This window comes from Myxine glutinosa, chromosome 7 (genome assembly GCF_964187855.1).
Source record: "Myxine glutinosa chromosome 7, kmMyxGlut1.1, whole genome shotgun sequence".
Taxonomy (NCBI): domain Eukaryota; kingdom Metazoa; phylum Chordata; class Myxini; order Myxiniformes; family Myxinidae; genus Myxine; species Myxine glutinosa.
In genome coordinates, this window is record NC_136267.1 from 101,540,573 (window position 1) to 101,560,455 (window position 19,883).

Here is a 19,883-nt window from a genome sequence, read left to right on the forward strand (position 1 = left end):
AGAAAGGCGTGTCTCCACCTCGTCATAGAGGGGAAGAGGGGCGTGCCCGCCCGTCGTCATCAAGGGCGGAGCCAGAGGGTCGCGCGACCAACCAGGGCCGAGGTGAGCACCCCGATGGGCGTGTCCTAAAGGCCGGCGGCTTAATCGCCGGAGGCGCTATAAAAGGCGCGCACGCAAGAAGCAAGAGAGAGGGTGGTGAGGAGTCAGTCAGTGGAGTCGGTGGTCAGTTGGTTGCGTTGGTTGCGGTGAGGAGTCGGTGGTGGTGGTCAGTTGGTTGCGTTGGTTGCGGTGAGGAGTCGGTGGTAAAGAGTGAGTGGACCAGGAACGAGTTGAGGGTTTGGACCAGACGAGTCGGACAAGGCCTGGCAAAGCACGCGACATCCACAGCAGCCACAACAGCAGCTTGGGGGCCTGAACGGCGGTTTGGAGCAGGGCCGTGAAGGAACGGCGGCTGCTAAACGTGCCGGTTGTGCTGCAGGACCCCCTTGGACCTTCCTCTCCCTCCAGCCATCCACCTCCTGCCTTTCCACCCTTCTTGTGTACGTGAGTTTGTTCTGTTTGTTCTGTCCGGGGTTAATTAAGCTTGTATAAGTTAATAATTGCACTGTGTCTCTGATTCTTCTGTATATTATTTTATTATCTTTCCTTCTCCTTGGTTACTTTGAGCATGTAAATAGTAGGAATAAATTTAGTAGTATTTCCAACCTTTTTGTCTTCTTCTTCTTCTTCTTCACATCCGTGTCGCCTTTGTCTTTTCCCTATTGAATAGCTGCGGTGCGATCTGGTCAACGTCGGGTGGAATCGGGCCAATTGGGGATCCTGTAACGGTCGCGGTTGGACCATCCGCTCGGCCCATCATAACACCTAAACCGCGATCAGTAACAATATATACACATATACATATATACATAATATACATATATACATATATACATATATACATATATACATATGGCAAGTTGGAAAGTTGCCTGCATCAGTGCTGTGTTTAGGTAAGTGGGGGTACGTGTGGATATTTGGAAGGCGAGTGTTTCCTGTTAAGAACAAGTACAAAAAGTTTTCATTAAAACAAAAGCCGCGTCGATGTTACACAATGCCTAGATGCAGCGTTGCCTATAACGTCGATGTTATAGGCACAGGACATTCCTATTGATTCGATTACTTGATGCTATTTTTGTGCAAAGTGAAAATATATCTCGGCAATTTCCCGTGTGTGGCGACGAATTTTTAATATTTCTCGGCATTTTCCCGTCTGTTATTTCAGGCGGTGTATGACTGACCATGCCGCAATTTAAACAAAATATATCTCGGCAATTTCCCGTGTGTGGCGACGCGTGAACGAAGCTATGCTCCTCTCTCCACATTATTGTGACGACGTATAAATTAAATATTTCATCGTGACGATTGTCATCAAATGGACGAATTTTTAATATATCTTGGCATTTTCCCGTCTGTTATTTCGGGCGGTGTATGACTGACCATGCCGCGAATTAAACAAAATATATATATCTCGGCATTTTCCCGTCTGTTATTTCGGGCGGTGTATGACTGACCATGCCGCGATTTAAACAAAATATATATATCTCGGCATTTTCCCGTCTGTTATTTCGGGCGGTGTATGACTGACCATGCCGCGATTTAAACAAAATATATATATCGCGGCATTTTCCCGTCTCTTATTTCGGGCGGTGTATGACTGACCATGCCCCGATTTAAAATATATATATCTCAATGGACTTGAAGTTACAGGCCTTTGAGAATTCATTTCGTTCTATAAAGGACAACTTTCATCGGATTTTCTTCCAGTTATTTTTCAACCGAGTCTAAAACTATGTAAGCGACAGTGAAAAATGAAATGATATATCGAATTTGATTTGAAATAAAACTGTGTGAGAGAGGAAGACACCACGGGCCTACAAAACAGGCCTCAAAGCTATGCGAGTTAATAAAATGGTGGATATTTGTTTATATGAAGGCTCTCCCAGAATGGGTGGAGCTATGGTTCCCAGAATGGGTGGAGCTTTGAGGTTTTGTCTTCTCTGCAAGAACAAGAAGAACAAGAAGAAGAACAACAACAACAGCAGAGGGCACTCTATGAGCAGCGTCTGCGACGCGGCTAAAAAGGGAAGTGGTGTGTTTGTGGGGGCTCAGGTTTGTTGTATGAATGTTAAAAAAATTTGCGTAGTTTTAGACCTCAAGGCTGCATAGGCCGTGACAGATTTTTACAAATAAATGAGTCTAAATTAATTTTTTCAAACAAATAATGCATTTCATTATTGTATGCTAGACATTAAAAGCTGTTAGAGACTAAAAACTGAAGTTACGGATTAAAATGTCGTCTCATTATATTGTTTCATATTCCCGGGGTATATATAAAGTCTATTTAAGGTGAGTTAACTCTTTTCCAACTACTGTATGTATTGAAACAATACTTCGAAAAACTTTGTAAGTAATAAATTGAATATGTGGACGATGAAATACAATATTTGTTATTCTTATTTTTCATTTACTAATCAATATTACATACTGAACGGTAAAAGAAACGTCAGTCAGAATCAATATTTTGGAGTCTTTATTTTCAAGTCATGATCAACACGAATTGAGATTTAGGATCAACATGAAACATTACAGGTATGGTCACCACAGTTCAAACAATAATGTGAAATGTTCTGAATAAGAAAAACACAAGACCAGGTGAGAACAAGGGAGGTCAAAATCAGTATCTTGTGTGACCTCCGTGAGCGTTGATGACAACCATACATCGTCTGTACATGGAGTGGATTAATCGGTTGATGAAGGCATTTGTCACTTGGGCCCACACTCTGAGAAACGCCTGACTGAGTTGAGCTGCAGTTGTTGGCCTTGGTCGAACGTCATTCAGTCTTCTTGGACCCTCGTCCCACAAGTGCTCTATCGGGTTTATATCGGGGCGGGCCAGTGCATGGTTTGGATGCCATTCTGTTGCAGGAAGTCCCTTGTTGCTCTGGCAGTGTGGGCACGGGCGTTGTCCTGCTGGAAGACATGATTTCCGTGTCGTCCAAAATGTGGCACAACGTGAGGTCTGAGGACTTGTTCGATGTAGCGAGCAGCTGTGACACCATTGCCTCTTCCTGGACCAATATTCTGGAACACCACAGGACCGACTTTGTGATTGAGAGCAATAGCACCCCACACCATGATGTTTGGACCACCCCACGAGTCTCTTTCCATCACACAGTCATCTGAGTAGCGTTCCCCACGTCTACGCCAAACTCTCACTCTGCCATCTGCCGTGGAAACACAGTATCGGCTTTCGTCTGAGAAAATAATGGTTCTCCACTGCTGGTAACGCCAATTTTGATGCTGTGTGGCCCACTGTAGTCGGTCACGGCAGTGTCGAGCTGTAAGAATGGGGCCACGATACGGCCTGTGACAACGGACATCCCTGTTCTTCAAACGTCGACGGACTGTATCACCACTAATGTGTCTCTGGTGGGTTCCAACTGTTTGTCTTGCAGTTTCTGTAGCCCTGGTAAAGTGGTCTTGGATGTGATGACGCACAATCTGTCGATCCTGTCGTGGTGTTGTTACCCTCGGTCTGCCACTGCGTGGGCGGTCATCGGTGCTGTTTGGTGGCCTGGTATCGTTCCTGTAACCTGTAGATGGTTCTCACGTTGACATGGAAAGCATTGGCAACCATTCGTGCAGTCTGTCCAGCATGCAATCTTCCAATAGCCTGGTCTCTCTGAATCCTCGTAAGTCTGGGCATGGCGCTGGCATCGAAACACAAATGATGAACATACGTTTTGGGGTGCCTTTTATAGGGAAAGTCACAAGGAGACGCACGTGCATTTTGATTTCCATGGGAATCATGCACGACTTTGTACCATGGTCGTTTTTTTTGCCTGCGTTTTGGTGACCTGTTTTTATCCACGTGTGCACCACTGTCAGTAGTTAGGATTAAATTTAGATACAGACGAATGTAAATAATGAGATATCTAAACGAAATGCATTGATATTTCTATGGGAAATGTTCAGGAATTATTTTTATGAAGTGGCGTTTCTATTGCTGTTCAGTGCTGTGTTCTCTAAAGTTGTATGAAATGTTTGTTACTGAAGAAATGGGAGTGAGGAAGAAGGAGGAGGGAATCGACCGGCGATTATGCTTTTTTGGAAGTGGGTTTTATTTTAGTTACTTACTCTTAGAGATTGTGACAGAAAATACAATAGAATACTGAGTTACTTCTTTATTGACAAGTAATGATAAGGAAGTTCCAAGTAAAACAACTTCAAACACATTGATTGTGGTGACACGATATTAAATATGTAAATTGTAATGATCTATGTAAGAATTCCCTTTCACTTTTATGAGCGGGAGGAGGAGAGTGGATAAGGAGGGAGAGAGAGGAGGGGAGGGGGGGGGGGGGAGACGAGAAGGGAGAGAGCATTTTGATAGCCGTTTTCAATGTATCTGGTCGAGCGCAATGCGGGAAGTAAGGTAGGGGGGAGGAGACAGGGAGGAAGCGAGAGTGGGGGGGAGCATTTAAATAGCCATTTTGAAATTATCTGGTCTATCATGATGTGGGGAGAGAGAGGGGGGAGAAAAGAGAGAGAGAGAGGGGGGAGAAAAGAGAGAGAGAGAGGGGGAGAAAAGAGAGAGAGAGAGGGAGGAGAAAAGAGAGAGAGAGGGGGGGGAGAAAAGAGAGAGAGAGAGAGAGAGGGGGGAGAAAAGAGAGAGAGAGAGAGAGGGGGGGGAGAAAAGAGAGAGAGAGAGAGAGAGAGGGGGGAGAAAAGAGAGAGAGAGAGAGAGGGGGGGGAGAAAAGAGTGAGAGAGAGAGAGAGAAGGGGGAGAAAAGAGAGAGAGAGAGAGAGAGAGAGGGGGGGGAGAAAAGAGAGAGAGAGAGAGAGGGGGGGGAGAAAAGAGAGAGAGAGAGAGAGAGAGAGAGGGGGGAGAAAAGAGAGAGAGAGAGAGAGAGGGGGGGGAGAAAAGAGAGAGAGAGAGAGAGAGGGGGGGGGGAGAAAAGAGAGAGAGAGAGAGAGGGGAGAGAGAGAGAGAGGAGGGAGAGAGGGAGAGAGGGAGAGAGGGAGAGAGGGGGAGAGAGAGAGAGAGAGAGAGGAAGGATGGGATGGGCGGGAGAGAGCATTTCAATAGCCATTTTGACTGGTCTCGCACAGTGCAAAGGTGGGGGGAAGAGAAATACAATCCCTGCCAAACTCTGTGGAACGTTTTGGGGTCCCAGCGTATTTCCTAAAGTAGTTGAGATGTTTCATAAATTCCTTAAAGCAATTATGATTTCGAGCTTCAATCCATACAAACTGCTCCCGATCTGGAAGTAAACACAATCACAGGTTCAGCAGAAATATTCACAGGTTTGATAATATCTCAATCCAATTGTGATTTTGAGTTTTACCCGAACGACTCTCTCTCTCTCTTTCTCTCTCTCTCTCTCTCTCTCTCTCTCTCTCTCTCTCTCTCTCTCTCTGTCGCCACCTATCGGCTGTCGGTGCGTTGGGTGTAGCGTCATGGCGGCTGCTCGGTGTTTTGGTGAGTCCATTGTGAGTTTTCCCCCCTCTCCTGCCCTCCCCTGCCCCCCCCTCCCTCTCCTTTTCCATCCTGTGTGCTTCGGCATTGTGTTTTCATCCGTTCTGCACCCTTGTCTTCGAGAGAGAGAGGATTGAGAGCGAGCCCATTTTGGGTGCGACCTACTGGCTTTGACGACGCTTTGTAAGCCTTTTTTGTGCTTATAATGCACGTTTATTATTTACTTTAGTTCGGTTATTTAGGTTTGATACCTTCTTGTCCGGTTCGGACAAGGGGGTGGGGGGGGATTTCGCTGGTATGGCGAATACACGCTCTCGTTACGAGGCGTTCGAAAATTTAACGCGTAAGCATGCATTCGCATGTGTTCCGCCTGAAGGAGCTCCGGCTGAGGACATCATCCTTGCCGTGGGATCCATCATAGGAGACGGTAATGTTCGTGCGGCATCACGAATGAACCAGAAATTTGTTGTCTTCGTGTCAGAAGAAAAACTCGTTCATGACGTCGTTAGTACCGGTCTAACCATAAAAGGGGGTCATTATATTACGGTATCCCCTATGGATACGCCAGCTACCAAGATAACAATATCCAACGTTCCACCGTTTATGCCAGGCGAGAAACTCCTATCCGTTCTGTCTCGTTATGGTAAAATTGTTTCCCGAATCTCAATGATTCCGCTCGGGTGTCGCAGCGATCGTGTTAAACACGTAATGAGCTTTAGGAGGCAAGTGTACATGATTCTCCCGGATCGCGGAGCCGATACAGGTTTAAATATATCCTTTAAAGTATCGTTGGATGATCGGGAATACCACATGTATGCTTCCTCAGCCTCCTTAACTTGCTTTAATTGTGGAGAATTCGGACACGTTAAAAGATTCTGTCCTAGGGCCTCTTGTCCGAAGTGTGGTGAACCGGGACATAACGAAAGGGTTTGTAAAAAGGCCAATCCCTCCACCGCACCTTGTGACACCCCGACCATGCTCGCTGACACCCGGACCGTATCTCCTGTTACCCCTACCGTACCTTCCGTCACCCGGACCGTATCTCCTGTCACCCCTACCGTACCTTCCGTCACCCGGACCGTACCCTCTGACACCCCGACCGCACCTTCGGACGCCCCGACCGTACCTTCTGACACCCCGACCGTACCTTCTGACACCCCGACCGTACCTTCTGACACCCCGACCGTACTTTCTGACACCCCGACCGTACCCTTTGACCCCCCGACCGTACCCTCTGACACCCAGACCGTACCTTCTGACACCCCGACCGTACCTTCTGACACCCCGACCGTACCTTCTGACACCCCGACCGTACCTTCTGACACCCCGACCGTACCTTCTGACACCCCGACTGAGTCGTCTGTCACACCGGTGCTTTTCGATTCCAATGTGATGACACCCACCGATGTGACTGACAAAACTAGCATTGCCCCCTTTCCCGAACCCATGAACGAAGAATCCATAGTGTATGCTAAAAAGCGAAGAGCACCAGCGCCAAGCAGTTTCGCTGGTGCTGCAAAGAAGGCGGTCATGGGCGGCACCATTTCCGGTGCACATGTGTCCGAGTGTCCCTCTGACATTCCCTCACTAACTGAGTACATGAATACCGTTGTCAATGACACCAGTGAGTCTCATTATGTAAATGAGCCGAAAAATAAAATTTGTACCTCTCACCTGGAAGTTTCCGAGTGCGAAACCTCCAGTGAAAGTATTACCATTTCCGAGCTGGGAAATGTTTTTCCGCTTGTCCCCCCTTTAAATACCGAGCAGACTAAGGATTCAATAAACGTTCCCACTGTACAAACGGGGCCGGCAAATCTGAGTTTGCTGGGATCTCAAACCCAAGCTCCGACCCCAGATACAAATATCCACCAATGTGTTAACGAGTGCTCTCGGGAACACCTTGGGAAACTTGTGAAGGTGCCTCCAGCCAAGACCGCGGGGGCAGCGGGTAATACCCCAGATCCTGACGACATGTTATCTGACGTGTCTGAGTTCGAAGATGACATTGAGGCAACCGCGCTGTCACAAGCGATGACAGGTCACTCGCAGGTATCCCCTCAACTCATTCTTACCTTCCTTAACGAAACGTATCGTCACCGCAACATTGTCATTAAAGACTATTTCCCTGACTTGGCTGCATTCATGTGTACCGCAAAGTCAATAATCAAAGCGCGTGAGGATTTTGACCTGACGAAATCTCAATTCCACAGGTTAAGAAAGTTTGTTACCCGAGCAGGTGCGGAGTGTTCCCAAGCACAGGGCGATTTCATTACCACGGAATGAAAAACATTTCCTTTGCGACCTTAAACATGAATGGTGGGGGTGCAAGTCACCTCCGTCAGGCCCAAGTCAAAAACTTGTTTGACCGTAAAAAGGCAAATGTTCTTTTACTACAAGAGACCCACATCACACCTAACGTGGAACATGACTGGTGCCAAACTTTCAAAGGGCAATGCTATTTTAGCAATCTGTCAGCCTCATCTGCTGGGGTTGGGTTTTTTCTAAAGCCAGGTCTAGCTTTTGAGTCTTGTCATTTTCAGGAAGTCATAAAAGGCCGGCTTATTTCCCTTCAGCTTGCACATCAAAACTTCCGCTGTACCATTTTCAATGTGTACGCACCTAGTGAGAGCAGGGACCGAAAGGCCTTCTTCACCTCCATGGTAAACCACCTGAAATCAGTTGATCTCGACCAATGTGTGTGCATTGGTGGTGACTTTAATTGCACCTTTGACCCTTCGAAGGATAGAAACTCTGCAGAACCCCACCCCGAGTCCCATGCGGACCTATCCCGTTTCTTTAAGACGGCCGGTCTACTGGATGTTTGGCGATTGCATCACCCCAACATAGTCCAGTTTACCTGGTGTCGATGTGCCAATGGCCGGGTGTCTTCGGCAAGACTCGACCGCTGGTACATTAATGTACCCTTTAGGAACGTCGCGGCCTCTTCAGGTTGTTTTCCGTCATTGTTTTCAGACCACCATATGGTAACCTTAGATCTTTCTTTTCCTCGACCCACATGCAGAAATAGTTACTGGAAGTTTAACGTTAAACTTTTAGAAGATAGTTTATTTACAGACTCCTTTCGTGATTTCTGGGCTGAAATGAGTACTAAAAAATCTTCTTTCTCCTCAATTAGTCTCTGGTGGGATAACCTAAAGGCCCAAATTCGAGTATTTTGTCAACAATTTAATTCGCACTGTACCAATGTAAATCATATCACGATGGCTTGCTTGGAAGCAGACATCTTAAGGTTAGAGAGCAAGTTGGCCAATGAGAGCAACCCAGTGAACTATCGGTTGCTACTCAAGAAGAAGGCCCAATTAAGGGATTTGATCCATGAAAAAGCAGCGGGCACACTAGTTCGGCTAAGAATACAAAATATAAAGGTTTCAGATACCCCAACTAAGGCTTTCTTTCACCTAGAAACTGTAGAGAAACCAGCACGACTTATATCTTCGGTTTTGGACCCAGGGGGGAACATCCTAACAAATCCGAGTGATATAAGATTAAATGTAATCGATTTCTTTTCTGAACTTTTCAAGGCCAAAACAGTTTCTCACGAAATGATGAATGTTTTGACCTCTCATCTTCCTTCCGTGGCTGAGGCCCAACGTCTGGAACTGGATGCTCCAATTACCCTTCCAGAGCTAACCGGTGCACTCGCTGAGATGGAGTCGGGAAAAGCCCCTGGCATCGATGGCCTACCGGCCGAATTTCTTTCGGCATTCTGGGACATTTTGGGCCCAGAGCTGCTCAATGTTCTGGATGCATCTCTTTTATCCAGAGAATTACCGCTCAGTTTTAGAAGAGCAGTACTCTGCCTGCTACCCAAGACTGGCGATCTCCGACATCTGTCAAACTGGCGTCCGATCTCTTTGTTGTGCACGGATTACAAACTGTTTTCCAAGGTCCTTGTGAACCGGTTGAAGACAGTTATTGGGGACCTGGTGTCACCTGATCAAAGTTGCGGCATCCCTGGCAGATCCATCTATGACAACATATTCCTAGTCAGAGATTTGTTAACTGGTAAATGTGTCAAAGAGGATTTTGGATTGGTGTTTCTTGACCTTGCAAAGGCCTTTGATAGCATTGATCATGAGTTTTTGTGTCATGTGTTACAAGCTTGCGGGCTTGGCACTAATTTTAGAGCCTACATAGCTTTGTTATATGCAAACATCTCCAGCTTGATCAAAGTTAACAACGAATTTTGCCCACCCATAAAGGTTCAGAGAGGGGTAAGGCAAGGTTGTCCACTTTCAGGTCTATTATTTGCCCTCGCCTTGGAGCCCCTCTTAATCGCCCTCAGAAAGGATATCCCTGGACTTGTCCTTTCTCCAGGACACCCACCTTTGACCCTGTCAGCTTATGCCGACGATCTTTGTGTCATTATAAAAGAAAATGCGACAGTGACGCCATGGCAAAGTGTTTGTCGGACTTCAACCTTGCCTCATCATTAAGGTGTAATTGGGGGAAAAGCAAGGCTCTGTGGATCCCCTTTCCAAAAAATGACTTACCTATGCCACCGTTATTACCACCACCTCCCCTTCCTGCAGAGCTAGTGTGGGCAAACGATGGCATCAAGTATTTGGGCGTCTTCCTCGGTCCTCCTCAGTATGCCCAGAACAATTGGGACAGGATCATTGACCAGGTAGATGGGCGTTTGAGCCGATGGAAAAGAGCTCTACCCCACCTTTCCTATAAGGGTCGCGCGCTAGTTGTCAACAACCTCGTCACTACCCTTTTGTGGCACCGGTTCATCTGCCTGCAACCACCGGAGGTTTTGCTCCAAGCTATCCAGAGGAAACTGGTGGATTTTTTTTGGGGAGGCTACCACTGGCTTCGACCCAGCGCCATATGTTGTCCCTTGGCCGAGGGTGGTCATGGCCTAGTCGATGTGAAATGCCGCCTGTTGGCCTTCCGGCTCCGCTCCATCCAACGCTTGCTTTATGCAGAACACCTACCAGGAAAGCCCTTAGCCTGCTCCATTCTTCAACGAGCTGGGAGGCTCGGATACGGACAGGAACTTTTCCTGACCAACCTTCAACACGTCGATACATCTCTGCTCCCAGTCTTTTATCAGAGCCTCTTGAATGCCTGGCAGGGCGTTTCGATAAGTCGCCAAACAGACTCGTATGGCACTAACATGTATGCACATGAGCCTTTATTTTTCAACCCACTTTTCCCCGATATCCCGAGGAGTCGCGACTTCTGCCAGCATTTTATAGTGGCCAACATCCTGAAAGTGTGTCATCTCCGACACGACTCTGGACAGGGATGGAAGCCTGCGAAGGAGCTGGCGGACCTAACAGGTGTTCGGTCCAGGAGGCAAATCGGGAACATACTAAGAGCGGTGATCCGAAGGGGCCACCAGCTAGGCCTACATTGGACGCAGGACGCAGAGGTTGAGCCCACAGTCCCAAAATTAGGTGTCGCTTTTACCCCAAACGAGCTGCCCCCCATGAGCGCAGGGTCACCCCCCTTCCATGTTATGAGCAGCAAGAGTATTTATAGGTCTTGTGTGAAACTTCTTCTTGGGGACCCACCTCGAGCTGGGGTTACCCGGTGGAAAGGACTCTTGCCTCCCGGTCCCCCCTCTGAGCCTTTATGGGATACAATGTATGCTGGACTTATTTCTAAAAGAACAGGTGACCTTCAGTGGCATTTGGCCCACTGGATTGTTCCTTCCAATGCTGTCATTCGTTTTTTTCCCCCCATTTCCGGCTGTTGCCCCTTTTGTCCGGTGAGGGAAGATTTGTTTCATGCTTTCATTAATTGTGAAAGACTTTCTCCTTTGTTTCATTGGTTAAATTTTATTTCCCATAGATTGCAGGTTACCTTTTCTTTGAAAGCTTACATCTTTGGCTTTCCTCCCAAAAAGGGAACCACATCTATTGTATTCGGGTTCCTAACCGCTACTGCTAAACTGGCCGTATACCTGTTGCGGAAGGCGAAGCTGGGCGGCAGACCCATGCAGGAATGCAGTATTATGGTGTTTTTTAGTTCGTTGGCGTCAGCAAGGCTCAAGCTTGAATTTGGCTGTGTCCAAACTGCAAACGACCTTGCAAATTTTGTTGCGACCTGGTGTGTTGGAGGGATTTGTGAGGTCCAAGATAACAAATTGTTAATTTCTGTATAATACAGTGCGGGTGTTTCTTATACACTGTTCCATGCTTCTCCTTGCCGGCGTTTCCCCCCCCCCCCCCCCCCCCCCCGGTCTTGACCTACTCTTTCTTTCTTAAGTCTCTCCTCAGGGTTGCAGATGCGATTGTAAATTTGTACATATATAATTATGCCTAGTTTAGAAATTATGCCTAGATTTTCTCCTCGTGTGGTTTTTTTGGTATTTGCACCTTTTCTGTCGCTTGGTTTGCAGTGCACCGATTGTTTTTTCCTTCCGGGATTGCTATGATTTTACTGATTTTCCTGGATGAATTGCTTTTGGTGGTACTCTTGTTTTATACTTTTATAATAAAAAGAGCTTAAAAGTCAAAGTCTCTCTCTCTCTCTCTCTCTCTCTCTCTCTCTCTCTCTCTCTCTCTCTCTCTCTCTCCCTCTCTCTCTCTCTCTCACACTTGGAAAAGGTTTGATGTCCACCGCTTCCTTGAGGGCTATAATTGTCGAATGTTCCTTCAAGAACCCCTTTTCTTCAATAACTTTTTTCCTGGTATCCCTCATAGCCATGCCCTGATTAAAAAATTTATCCAAGGAGGGATTAACAAAGTATGTGATCTGAGAGATTCATCTGGAGTTAAGTGGAAACCTGCTGGTTTGGTGGCAACCTCAGTTGGATCTCGGTCTGTCCGACTTGTAGACCAAGTTGTACATATAGTCATTAGAAAATTTAGACAGCTAAACATCGGCTGGGAAGGTGTTGGTAACATTGAGGACTTTCGGTTAGGTTTCCCTGAAATCAAAGTGCTCCTTTCGTCTTCTCTTCAGCCGGAGATTGAACATACCCCCCCTTTTCATCTTGTAACTAAGATTGGAATCCGTGATCTCTCTCGACAAAATAAGAATGTACCCCTCTCTGGGAGAACACGAGTAGCTTTGTGGTCAGAGCGGTTAGGGTTGGGGTCTCCCTCTACCCCCCTTTGGCCTCACATGTACACCTTACCAATACATGGTGTGTTAGCGGACATACAATGGAGGTTAGCACACTGGGCGCTTCCCTCCAATATTTTTGTCCACCGTATTAACAGCTCACTGCCGGAAACTTGTCCTTTCTGTGACCAGAAGGAGGATTTGTTTCATGCTTATGTACAGTGTCGTAGACTGACATCGCTTTTCTTGTTCCTTGAATATCTTTTTCACCAATTGTCCTTCCCTTTCAATATGCATATGTTTATATTTGGTGTGTCTTTCAGGCCCACATGTAGAGATGTGGGTGTTCTTCTCAATTTTTTGGTTGCTGTTGCAAAATATGCGATATATAAATCTCGGAAAATTAAAATAGATAACGGCTATGGCTCTGATGCTATTTCTATTTTTAAAGGGTTTGTCTCAACACGACTCAAGCTAGAATTTGATTTCTTTGTCAGTAATGGAAACGTCCAACTTTTTGAGAGAAAGTGGTGTATTGGCAATGTTCTGTGCTCAGTCGATGATTCAAAAGTGGTAATTACTTTATAATTCCTGATTGATTTGACTTTTTTTTCTTTGGAACTGATTGCTTGCATATATGTTTCTTCCTGTGTCCTTGAATACATTTCTCTCTCTCTCTCTTAGTTTTTCGCTTAATTTGCTCTTGATGTATTTATAGCTCTTGCATGAGCATTTCCTTTAAAATTGGTTGTGGTTTTGTTTGTGTCTTCCCCTTTGGTTTGTAAAATATATATTTTTTGTATATTTGCTGGTTTCTTTTAAATACCCTTTGCTCTTTTTGTGGTGTCTTCATGATCCTTATGCAATTTCTTTAAACTGGTTGCTGTGTTTTTTTTTTTTTTACAACTGCTTGTGAAATGGCTTTACATTGTTTATAATAAAAGGACACAAAAGTCAAAGTCTCTCTCTCTCTCTCTCTCTCTCTCTCTCTCGCTCTCTCTCACTCTCTCTCTCTCTCTCTCTCACTCTCACTCTCACTCTCACTCTCTCTCTGTCTCTCTGTCTCTCTGTCTCTCTGTCTCTCTCTCGTCCCCTGCTGGCCATTGGTGTGTTGGGTGTACTGTCATGGCGGCTTCCTTCTTTGTGTCGTGAGTGCTCTGTCTTGGTTGTTTTTCCTATCCCCCCCCCCCCCCTATTTCGTTCCCTCGTGTCCTTGTTTCTGTTTTTAAAGTTTCCCTGTGTTTCCCTTCTATGTTCAGATGAGTGAGAGAGCCAGAGAGCACACTTATCGTGTAGGTATGGGTAATCATCGTTTTTTGGGCGTCCCCTGTCCATTTTTTTCCCAACTTAATTTTCTCACTTTAAACCTGTTTTATTTTAATCCTTTTTTCTCACTTATATTTCCTAAGTTTGTTTTGTTAATGCTCCCTTTCCCTAAGCTGGGAAAGTCGGAGTGCATTATTAACTTCCTCTTCCCGAGCTGGGGGGACGAGGTCGAGCCTCGTGTGTTCAAACATGGTGGCTGTTCACTCGCAGTGATATGCAGCATTCGAGCAATTATCACGCAAGAATGGTGTTGCGTGTTCTCCACCGGAGGGTGTTTCGGTGGAAGCGATTGTTCTCGCGACCGGGAACATGATCGGGTTTGATAAGATACGTGCGGCATCGTGTATGAATAAACGAGTTATCGTGTTTGTGTCCGATGTAGAGCACGTTGCTGTCATCGTCCAACAAGGCTTGTCCCTCGACTCTGGACACTTTGTTATGGTGCATCCCTTGGATACTCCTGCTCAGAAAATGGTTATTTTGAATATACCACCATTGTTGAGGTCAATTTTTGAAATATACACCCATTGGTTGGACAGCTGTTGGACCCCACCCACATTTGTCACTTGAATCCACCCACCATGGCCATGGCACCCAACCAAAATAATATGGCTGACATCTTGTTTTCCTGGTTAGCATAAGACATCAGGACTATAGGCCTCTGCTGATTATACACATGCTCGGGTTTGTTGTGTCAGATTTCCATTGGCTTTGTTTGGGTTGAGTGTTATGATTGGGGACACCAAAAAACCCAATCAGTGGAATAAAAATTATTAGTAAGGTTTAATCAAGCCTGACAGCACGCACGGTATGTGGCTCCCCCCAAAAATAGCGTTACATAATTTTTGAATGGCCCCATATTGGAGATAAACAATCTGTGCCCGTGTGACGAATCAGTTCTTTCTGATATAACCATGGTGGAGGCTGACATGGATGAGAGGCGTTGAGTTCATCTTTTAATAGCGCATTAAATGTGTGTTTCCCAATCACGCTGTTCATCTTTTAAGAGTGCTTTAAATGCGCGTTTTCCAATCTCGGCCCGTTACCAGATTTTGTTGCAGGTTGTGACCACAGTGCGACGTGACCATGAGGTGGCAAGTTGGCAGTCATCAACTCGTGGGAAAAGTTCCTGCAGAACTCTATAATAAGAAAATAATAGCCGGCGAAGCCGGTGTTGTCAATAAACGAGTACGTATTATGCTGAAAACCTGATTATGCCTTGGCTCGAGAATCCGAAGCGCAGTGGAGGCAGCCATCTTGCGGATGCGGAGGTATGCATAACAAATTTAAAATGTTCATTAGGAGTTTCTTTCACCCGTCATCGTTTGATTCACAATCTTATGCACCTCCAATGTATTAATAAAATAATTTAAGACCAACATCGGCCTGCACGGGCCTGGTTATCTTCAACAAAACGCGTCACCAAACACCGGACCCAATGAGAGTCGAGCATTTGCAAAAATATTTCAAAAATGAAATCACTCAATGGTGGCCGCCATCGACCGGATGCGGAAGTTTGCATAAAACAATTGAGAAAAAGTTCAATAGGAGTTTGTTTCACCCGTCGTTCTTTGATTCACAATCTAATGAAACCTCTAATTAGTAATTAAAATACGTTAAGACCAACCTCGTTATCTTCAACGAAAATCGTCATCAAACACCAGAACCAATGAGATTCGAGCATTTGAAAAAATATTATTACGCATTGCGGAGGGTGAAAACGGCGTCAAATATTCTAACATTGACAAATAATTCTTTTTTAGAAATCTCGCGGCCGTATGGGATAGTTTTTCACGGCCAGAAATATGGTATAAGCGGTTTACATATTTAGTTTAGAAATACGGATAGTTTTTCACGGCCGGAAATATCCGAAGTTGAGACGGAATTCACAGAATTAATCACTGCAAGCTAACGTCTTCTGGTGGAGGAAGCTGCCGTGCCCGGAGAGAACCAGTCCTGCCAGCGACTGAAGTTAGAAGACTACACACATCCTGTGAAAACGTATGTTAAGCCCAGTTCAAATTTCTTAAAATAGGCCTTAAGCTAGCACATCCTATCGTTACTTCCTTAAGCTTCTTGTGACATTTATTGTACTAGGGCATTGCCCGTATTATATCTATATCTAAAATTATATCCCCCCCCCTCTATTTACATGAAATGGTTTGGTCCAAAGCGAACGGCTTGCGAGTACGGTGACAATCCCCCCCCTCTATTTACATGCAATGGTTTGGTCCAAAGCGAACGGCTTCCGGAGTTTGGTAAAGAAATCGCCATCGCGTGCACAAACGCGCAGGAAAGCGAATGAATCGCAAATTCGGTTTTATTAGTTTTAAAACATAGTTTAACGCCAACATAGTTTGCAAACGTGAAATAAATGAATACGCTCTCAAATGTGCCATCCGAGGCAGAGTGTGTCCTCCACGTTCGGCACACGTGATCGTTCGCTGCTCTCTGATTGGTTGAATCGTTTTTTGGACATAGCTCGGTAAGTAATTGTCCGATTAATATGAAACCTTGAAAAGGCACATCCTCGGGTCCCCAGCAATATACCTGGCAAGTTAAAAGTATATCGGACCCGTGGTTGTCGAGAAACAGCGGTCACAGACAAACAAACGTACAGACGTACAGACGTACAGAGATTACTGGAATTATAGATAGATGCAGGTATTGGGGAGGACTGTATGCTCTTCTCTTTTACCAAGTCTTACCAGGTACGGTACCTACTACACCTACCTACTACCTACTACCTACCTACCTACTACCAACTACCTAACCTACTGATGCCATGGTGATGGGTAAAATAGTGGCAAGAGGTATGCAGGTATTGGGGAGGACTGTCTGCTCTTCTCTTTTACCAAGTCTTACCAGGTACGGTACCTACTACACCTACCTACTACCAACTACCTAACCTACTGATACCATAGTGATGGGTAAAATAGTGGCAAGAGGCTTTGGCTTCGCCGGCTCATTGCGGCTTTGCAGTCGGTACTAGTAATATAGAACTACAGGATATCATAAAGAAATGTGCAATGAAGCATAAGAATAAAAAATGAATGAGAAGTGAATAAAGAAACAGTAATGGGAGCAAAGATCCCATCCCAGTAATGGGAGCAAAATAGTCAAGAGAGCAAAGTTTAATAAAATGAAAAATAAAACATTAGTCTCTTCCTGAGGTCATTATCTTCTGCACCAGGAAGTGCAAAACGCTTAATCATCTGAGTAGAGTTAGAGTGAAGAAAGTTCAAGGTACGTGATATCACATTCAACATTCCAACCATGTCAATGTGAGTTTCGAAAAGCTTAGCAGCTGAACACTGAGGGATTGAGGCTGGCGAGTTGACAGATATAAGAAACAGAAAAGTTAAAGCGCTTTAGAGCTTTGGTGTTTGAGCGATCAGGAGACCTCTAGTTTGAGGATGCGGAGATGTGATGCAGAGGAACCAGGATGTTCGGTTTGGGAGATTGGCGAGATGACACGTTAAATCTGTATTTGAGGGAAGGTAGGTAGGTTATTGAGGGGGGAAAGTGTTATGGAGGTAAGCTAGTGTTTGGTGTTAACAATCCCGAACTAGAAATATGCACAGCTTCATTTGTGAATCGTAATACGAGGTGACAATTGGAATCCGATTAAAGAAAGAGAATTTGAAAGTTTGCATGTGGACTGGGACCTGGATGCTGAGAAGAAGTGATGAGAGCTAGAGAGGTGCGAGATTGGGAACTGTGAGTGGAAAAGAGCCAGGAAAGCATCCATGGAATATGCTGTGTGCACATTAGTGTGGGTCGATGAAACCAGCAAGAGTGAAGGGGTTCAGGCGCCAGGCGCATGGCATTAAGCCAGCCATGCTGTAAGCTTCAGCCTCCTATGTCTGTTGCACAAAGCTCAAGGCAGGAAAAACAACTAATCCATGACATCAGAATCCAGCCGTGTCCTACTCCTCATCTCGTGCATCCGACAGGAAAAGTTCAGCAACAGAAATACTCGCTTTGAAGTTTATTTACACATTCTCGAAGAGCTGATGCTATGTTTCTTGTTTTTTTACATTAGGTTAAATCATTTATCAGTTAGAATCAGAAAAGAGCTCGCTTAGAAACCAGGTGGACATCCTCCACAAGCCCACCGACAACCACCCAATCCCTGATCAGTGCTCCTTTCCTAGGAACTCCCAATTTCTCCCCTCCCTCCATCCACAGTTTTCCACTGTCACCCGCATGGCTTGCTGCCTGGGAGTGGCCAACATGTCCCTTTAGTGGCGGTGTGTCCTTGCAGATTAAAAGGTGACCAGACCGAACCAAACCGGATTGAATGACCAGAGAGAATAGGACAATCGAGGCCAGACTACCACACCTGGGGCCGATGGGTCAAACTGATTGGATTAACCTACCTCAGAGAACTACATGAGTTTAATCCCAGGAAGGATAAATAAATAAAAAGAAAGGTCGTGGCGACCGGGATGGGGGCGAGTGTGGTGAGGCTGAAGGAGCAGGAGGTCCGGGTGAGAAAGCGATGGGGCGAAGAGAATGACAGCGGGATTAGGGGGATGATCAGAAAATACCGGAGCATCGACAGCAAATGTATGGAGGTTCATGAGCTGTAAGGGGGTCAATATTAAATACTACTACATCCATCAACTTCAGATGATTATCCAACAGATCCAAGAAATTCTCCGGTTTATCATTTCTGGATGTTGTTGCAACGAGCGAGAAGGCAGGGAGGGGGCTCAAGGAAATTAGAATCATTTGAGGGCACCCAGTTTGACACACAGGTGATGCCGACATAAGAGGAATGGATGCGGACAATTGAAGTCCAAAGGCGTGAATGAGGACAGGCGGAGGAAGGGGGGGGGGGGGTGAGGATGACGTGCGATGAGGTAACTAGTCAATAGACTAGAGCTTTGTGTCAAAATGCTGAACACACGTGCAGAAATTTCCTGTGAGCCGCGCGCCCGGGGGAGTCGACACAATCGCAAACAATCAACCGGTCCGGTGTAAATCGCGCGGAGACCGCTCAAGCGCAGCACGGCCGTACGTTTCACACAATGGCTTCCGTCCACGACCCGGCATTCGTGGACAGCTCCGTACGTAAACGTGCACGCCGACTTACGTCTAGGGACTGTAACGTCAGCACGATCACGGTCACGTAGTTCGTGCGATTGACGGACGTGTGCGAACGTGACCGTACAATAATTGTCCGCGGACGCGCGTGCGGAGTGCCGTGCACGGCCGCTCTATGCACGACAGTGTGTGCACGGCGGAGACGCACCTTGCTGTGCGAGGAGCGCGGCCACGAGAGGCAGGTAGGCAAGCACGTACAGCTCCATGGCGAGATCTCAACCTAACTCTTCTCTCTCTATGTCGACACACACACAGCACGATCTCGCTCCTTCCGAATAGGATTCCTTGTATCGTCTTCTCTGGCTTCAGATTCCGTCACTTTCTCACTCGCAAACCTTTCTCTCTTGATCTCGAGATTTTGCTCTTTCCTTTCTCCAAGGAAAAGGAAAAAGCAGTCACGATTTCTGGAAATCCTGTCGGTGCGTCCGTGGATCTATGGCTCTCTTTCTCTCGACCCCAATTCAGCGCAAGGACGAGGAAGCAGGGGATGGAACGATCGCTCGGAACGAGGTGGAGAGGGAAGGGGGGCAGTCGGAGGGGGGGGCGGGGTTGGGTAAGAGAACGCAAAAGAGCGTTGAGAGGGAGGGAGGGAGGGAGGGAGGGGAGCGAGATGCAGGAATATAGGAAGGCTGGGTGCGATAAAAGACGTAAATGTGAGAACAAAACAAAGAGTTAAAAATATTGAACGGGCATGAGGTGGGGGGGTAATGGGGTGGGGGGGGGGAGAGGGAAAAGAACCCGTCTGGGGAAATTATAGGCAAGTGGGGTAAATGCGTAAAAGGAAATAATAAAGACGACAATTAAAGCGCAGCGTGTAATCGAACATAAAGAGTGTGGGGGAAATTCATTGAACGAGTGAATAAAACTGCACAAAGCGAAT

General features: G+C 46.2%; 1 protein-coding gene across 5 annotated transcripts in view; it reads right to left on the minus strand.

Moving 5' to 3' along the window:
- LOC137431622 (limbic system-associated membrane protein) overlaps nucleotides 1-19,497 on the minus strand; it is a 442,918-nt gene extending 423,421 nt beyond the window's left edge. For 4 of the 5 annotated variants that reach the window (XM_068123149.2, XM_068123148.2, XM_068123147.2 and 1 more), the window contains exon 1: nucleotides 19,152-19,471. In XM_068123149.2, coding sequence (XP_067979250.1) covers nucleotides 19,152-19,209 — 58 coding nt within the window. In that variant the 5' untranslated portion in view covers nucleotides 19,210-19,471. Of the gene's footprint in view, nucleotides 1-19,151 lie in introns of all 5 variants that reach the window. The other variant, XM_068123146.2, reaches the window with a different exon arrangement.
- Between the last annotated feature and the right edge of the window lie 386 nt (nucleotides 19,498-19,883).